This window comes from Atta colombica, unplaced genomic scaffold, assembly GCF_001594045.1.
Source record: "Atta colombica isolate Treedump-2 unplaced genomic scaffold, Acol1.0 scaffold151, whole genome shotgun sequence".
Taxonomy (NCBI): Eukaryota; Metazoa; Arthropoda; class Insecta; order Hymenoptera; family Formicidae; genus Atta; species Atta colombica.
In genome coordinates, this window is record NW_017259241.1 from 90,626 (window position 1) to 96,852 (window position 6,227).

The window sequence follows — 6,227 nt, forward strand, 5'->3', positions numbered from 1 at the left end:
TTTATTTTTTAACTTTGATTCAAATTTAATTTATTGATTATATGCATACATTTATTAAGTAATAATATATAGTAGTAATACGCAAGTATGAAAAAGCAGTGGCTTAAAAGTGTTAAAAACATTTATACATTATTTTTAGAAAAAATTGATAAATAATATTCTATATATAAGTAATACGTGAAGAGATATATTATTAATTATATAAGATATTTAACACTTACAAAATGCGTGATATCTCAATAAAATTACCTTTTTAAAAAAAGATTTTAAAAAAAGGCGCCAAGTATACGTATATAAAAAATTATTACATAAATTCAAAAAAAAATCGTTACTTAAATAATATAATTCAAGTGGTAATATTGGTAATTTTTTATTATCTCTCAGTAATATGTATTAATTAAAAAAAAAATGAAATAAGATCTTTAAATTGCGCCAATTGCAAAAAGAATATATATTTTCTTGCAACACCTCTGTAAGTTGGCACCTCATTTTTCAAAAAATGAAATTTTGAAGTTCCGAATGCACCCCGAAGAGTTCTGGAGTTCCTGCCCAAAATTAAGAATAAATTCCGGCGAATTAATATTAAAAAAAAAAAATTAAAAAATTTGGAGTGCTAACTTCACAAAATGAAGAACGAAAAATCGCGAAAAAAATATCTTCTAAACCATTAAACCTAGCGCCTTAAATGATAATAATTTTTGATAGAACTCTTGGGATGCTATCCAGAATTCTCAACAGAACTGCCGTAATGTTAAAAAAATTTTTGTCCCTCAGATGTGACAGAATCAGATATTCAAAAAATTACGATATCTTTTAAACTGTTGGTCCTAGCGCTTCGAGCGTTAATAACTTTCGTCAGAATTCGCGGGGTGCTACCTAGAACAGACAGAATTGTCAGAACTTTAAAAAAAATTTTCACCCCTCGGGTGATAGAAATTTTCGATTCGACGAACGAAAAATCGCGATATTTCTTAAACCGGTCCTAGCGCTTTGAGCGTTAATAATTTTCGTTAGAACTCGTAGGATGCTAGAAGTATCATCAGAAATGGCGAAACTTACATATCTCTGTGATGTTGAAAGATTTTTTTATCGAACGTACTAAAACTTGTTGCCGTATTTTTTCTTTGACTGATTTTCATAAACCCCTACGTATTTTTGTTTTTTCCCCAGTGTATGCGTTTGTGTGTCCTGCTCTCGGCGTAACCCGAAATCAACAGCGTGGACATGGCAGGAATCTGATCCCGTGTGCGTGCGTGCGTGCGTGCGTGCGTGCGTGCGTGCGTGCGTGCGTGCGTGCGTGCGTGCGTGCATGCGCGTGTTTGTCTGACATGATCGAATGTGTCTGATGAATTGTGATTTTGGTGGAATGTGATTGAAATCATTGATTGATAACTATTGAGTTTGTTAAAAATGTTTTTAATAGTCTTTGTATATAGTTTCAATTCTGTGTACTTACCATGGTATATATGATTAAATGTGGTGCTATTTCTTTATCATCTGATGCTGTTTTCCGCTTAGTCATCATATCATCATATAAATACCATTGAGTGTCATATACGAATGCTGTATAGTGCCCGTTATTTTTGTCGCTAGCATATTGATAATATGATACTACACCAGCTAAAATGTAATTGTTATCATTCATGTTCAATTTTTTGGATATAGATCCAAATGCCGCACTCTTTTTCTCGATATCAATGAAAGCAGCATATTGTCCATCTGTAAACACTGCAATCTATGAGTAAATGCGATTGAAAGATAAATTTTTCAAGAACATTTTCATGGCACTTCTTGCATGTTAAGGCTTTATCGTAATTAGTGTCCAGTATAGCTTTTCGTAGTGTCGAAAGACCGTTTTGTAAAAGTATGTTAATATTAGTACTTATTAGTGGAATTTTTCGCAAATGTTCATGATTGCAATGATGACACTTTTTATTTATTGTATCTCGAAGCATAACTGAGTAATTGTCCATTGTTAAATTATCTTCAATAAAAAAAAGACCTAATAATGATCATTTAAAATTAGTCCATACGTTAACTTTTTGCGAATTCTGAGTGCGCTTCGTATATCCAATTAGGATTTTCATCTGCTCCAACATCTGCAATTGTGTCAATTTATATTCCCGATTAGTTCAAAAGTAGCTTCATCTGAAAAAACAATGTTAACTACAAATAAAAGATTTCGATCGATATTTAACATCATACTTTTGTACAGAGTTGGGCACTTCGAATAATTTTTTATTTAGAATATTATTAAAATAAAATTTCATTTATTATTTGCATTTATTATTTATATTATTCATTATTTATATTATTTGTAGTATTTGCTATTGTATTATTAATTATTGTTCATTATTCATGTTGTTCTTCATATTTACTTTCTTTATTCGCTATTTAATTATTCGCATTATTCGTTATTTGCATCATTCGTTATTGACTTTATTTATTATACCCATTATTTTATTTTGTATTATATTATTTCTAGAACACGAGCCTTTCACGAGCTATATGACAATAAAGATCCACATTCTAAATAATATCCACTCGTCAGTTACTAATTGTCAGTTATTAATTGTACGCTATAAGTTTCGCCACGTTTCGTATCTTCGGACTGTGTTTAGTATAAAATTTAATAAAAAGAAAGATAGTTGAAACGATTAAATCATCAACAATATTAAAAATTTTGGATTATACACACATATTTCAAAATTATCGGAACCAATGGAACTTTAATAACAACGTCTAAATGTTTGCCAAAAGAAGTGCATATTAAAGAATTGCTAATATCATCATCCAATTGTCAATTTCATTAAAAAAAAACATGATAACGTAGTAATGGAGGAATGAACAGTATTGCAAAAATAAACGTGTTAAAGTTAATCATGGTGTCACTCTTCCAAAAAAGAAATATCGTAGAATGCAATAAATTTATTAACAGTTTTTCAATTACATACATATTGACATCTTTATAATATAATGCCCAAATTGAAGACCAAATTATTAAAATTGCTTGTCAATTTAATTCGCGATTACTAAAGTGATTTAATTGCGTTTATAGTCCGGAAAAACAATTTGGCACGCAGTTCAAAAAGATTATATATATGCTGTAATTGTGCTCGCGAGTGACGGCACAACTTCGTCGCATCTCCTCTTTCTTAAAAGTAATTTTGTACTCGAAAGCGTAATATATCTACAAAACACATAAATTTTCTACAAATATCAGAGCTTCTCGCAAGATAAGTTAGACGCTAGGCACGAGAGAGCGTGCCACTCTTTCAATAATTTTTTCACTCGCAATTAATTCGCGACAGCAGGGGTAGGTTAAAGGTGGAAAAATTGTCGAGAGGTAGGCTACAATATATATAAGATAATAAAGAAATAAAGAACAATTATATTTAGCAAATCGTTTTACATACAATCTCCGGAGCTTCGCTTTCTCCGCTGGATTCAATATAATCGGCTCTCTACGGTCGCCTTCGCTAGTGACTAATAAACGACGACAGCGTGCTAGAATTCGCAGCCGAAGCAATGCATATTATCCGGGAGAGTACTACCGACCATGCAAAGCCGAATGTTAATCTGAAAGCGCGATACGATCACAATAATCATCTCGACACGACACAAATGATACAAAGCAAAACGAAAGCCTAAAATAACTCGATTGTAACAAGATGGCAAGAGAGGCGAGCGCGGCTCAACAACTGATAATAATTCTTCTAAGACACAAACAGCAATGCTTGGCAGGATAACACGTGCAATTTTCGCAATTCCATAACTCTACGGCGGCCATTAAACCAGCCGCTTTTCGCGACGCGAGCTTGTCCTGTGCGATCCATCCGAAACTACGAACCCAGATCGGCAGCTTTACAACATGACGGCGACGCTCGTTTCCCTGGTGCAGGTCCTTCCACAATCCCTCAGGACAACTCTCTTCTAATACTCGCAATCTTCAGGGATCTTCACGGGAACTCATCAATAGTGGAGTCATCCTACATAATGGAATCCTCGTACATCTATCGGCTCAGCTACAGAACGAGTGAGGCTCTGGAACCCTTGTGGATTCACACAGGCCATTCTCTCTCTCCCTCCCCCCAGGGGAGTCCGTTACACCGATTGGTTCCCGTCAACCACATTATCCGCGAGTGCCGCAAATCCTTGCACTTTAGAGCGCGTAATTCTCCAAGGACTTCCTTTTCCCTATAGCTCCTAATTTCCCCGGGCTGGCGTGGGATGTCCTGGCAGCTCTTCCATCGGCTTCGCGTCGGGGATATATGCCCCCGATTGACGTTTGTACGGTTCCCCTGGCCGAGAGTTGTCGCTTTCCGTCGCACTCTGTAAGGAGTGTGCAGTGTAACAATGCTCAAGGTGGCAGCGGATCATAATGTAAATATAGGAAAATAATACGATTTGTCCGCGGGCTCCCAGGTAGTAGGCCTTTTAGCGTAGGTTCGCTTCTTCTTTCTTTGCGATGTAGTCCTTCTCCCAAATGGGTAAGACGACATAATTACAGAAGGAAATTGCGGTTAACGAGCATCATCCGTGGTGATTCTAATTCTAATTGTGAGACTAATCACTAAAAAAAAAGTCTTAACGAACAGAGAAAGAATTATTAAATAAGAACAGATAATTAAGAGAATAGCGCACGTTTGCAAGTGCGCTCGCGTGCGTTTGCGTGCATGTTCGCTCTCCGAGCCGGGAGGATGCGCGACCCACTGCCGATGATTCTCAATAGTGAACGGATAAAAATTGTCACGTCACAATGCAAATACATATATGTATATTATATATAGTAATTCAAGATTAAATTATTTTAAGTATTAAAAGGTTCAGCTTTGACCGTTATAGGCCTTTAATTTTTAATATTGATTGTGTTCTCATACGCGGTTTAAAATAAAGTTTCTTAATATTGTTCTAATTTATATTCGTGTGCATGCGTATATGGGCACGTGCACTGTCTTAAGTCATCAAAATATCAAATTGGACTTAGCTATAAAATATGAAAATAAATTTTAAAAAACCAATTAAAAATATTAAAGATATAAAATGTCATATGTAAGACAAATCTCATATGTAAAACATGGAACAAAAAATTAAATGTTAAAATTTATTATAATGTATAATTTATGTATAATGTATAATTTATGCCAGGATGTATGTGTATATGCACACAGGTCAATGGAGAATTAAAGAATTTATTAGTTGCCGCAGTGGGAGAAGATCTAGAAACAAGAGTTCATTTGTTAACTGAGGACAAATTGCAACTTGCAAGAGCCCTCTTGAACTCAGCCAAACATTTGTCTACACATCAAGAACAAATAGAATGGCTAGCAGGTCAATGTGAAGTTTGGAGAAGTAAATTTTTAGCTAGTAGGTAATTGACAACATTTAATTGACACGGAAATTTTAATTTTTTTTTTATTTGCATCAAATCTGTTACATTGTTTTTTGTTAAAACATTAATAAAAAATAATGATAATAAGTACTCTAATTTATTACTAAATACAGTTTAATGGTGGAGGATTTGGCAAGATGGAAAGCTGCACTTTGCCAGAGAACAACAGAATTGCAGGAAACTATAAAACGATTATTAGAAGAACATAGTACTATTCGTGATACATCGTTCAAAACCTACAGGTATATATTGCAGATTGTTATATAATGGCTATATTATATTCATATCATGTTATTATACTATATATCATTATATTTTATCAAACTGTAAATTTTACTTATTCAGAATGTTGACAATCCTACGAGAGAAATTCGATTCCATAGGAACAACGTCCGGTAAAAAACACGAATTAGTCAGTACCAATATTGTTGATCTTGCGCAAGGATGTTGTCAACTTGTGGAAATTCTCAGAGTCAGTCTTTTAAGTGGTATACCAGAGTCAGAATTACAAAAAGAGCTAAATATAACCGGTTTAGATATGAAAACGCTTATAGAGAACAACGCGGAAAAAGTAAAGTTATTTGATTTTTTATTCCTAATGACGAGACATAATATTTTGATATAATGAGTTAATATTTCAATTACAGTTATTGAATAAAAAGTTATCCATGACTGAGAGAGATGTTGCCTGTACTGCGGTGATGGGAGCGGCAGTTGCGGTTGGCGGACAAATGTTTCTTCCACGATGCGATGTGAGAAATATGACGTGTTGTCCACATTGCAGCGGCGAAATTAAACAGATTTGAAAGTAATAACACTTATATATATATATATA

The 6,227-nt window shown here is 34.0% G+C and overlaps 1 protein-coding gene across 3 annotated transcripts in view; it reads left to right on the forward strand.

The window, feature by feature from the left end:
• Positions 1 to 6,227, forward strand: part of LOC108685362 (golgin-45) — a 14,759-nt gene that overhangs the window by 6,402 nt on the left and 2,130 nt on the right. For all 3 annotated transcript variants that reach the window (XM_018190117.1, XM_018190118.1, XM_018190119.1), the window contains 4 exons: positions 5,172 to 5,371; positions 5,506 to 5,634; positions 5,738 to 5,963; positions 6,040 to 6,200. In XM_018190117.1, the coding sequence (XP_018045606.1) occupies positions 5,172 to 5,371; positions 5,506 to 5,634; positions 5,738 to 5,963; positions 6,040 to 6,198 (714 nt within the window). In that variant the 3' untranslated portion in view covers positions 6,199 to 6,200. The remainder of the gene's footprint in view (positions 1 to 5,171; positions 5,372 to 5,505; positions 5,635 to 5,737; positions 5,964 to 6,039; positions 6,201 to 6,227) is intronic.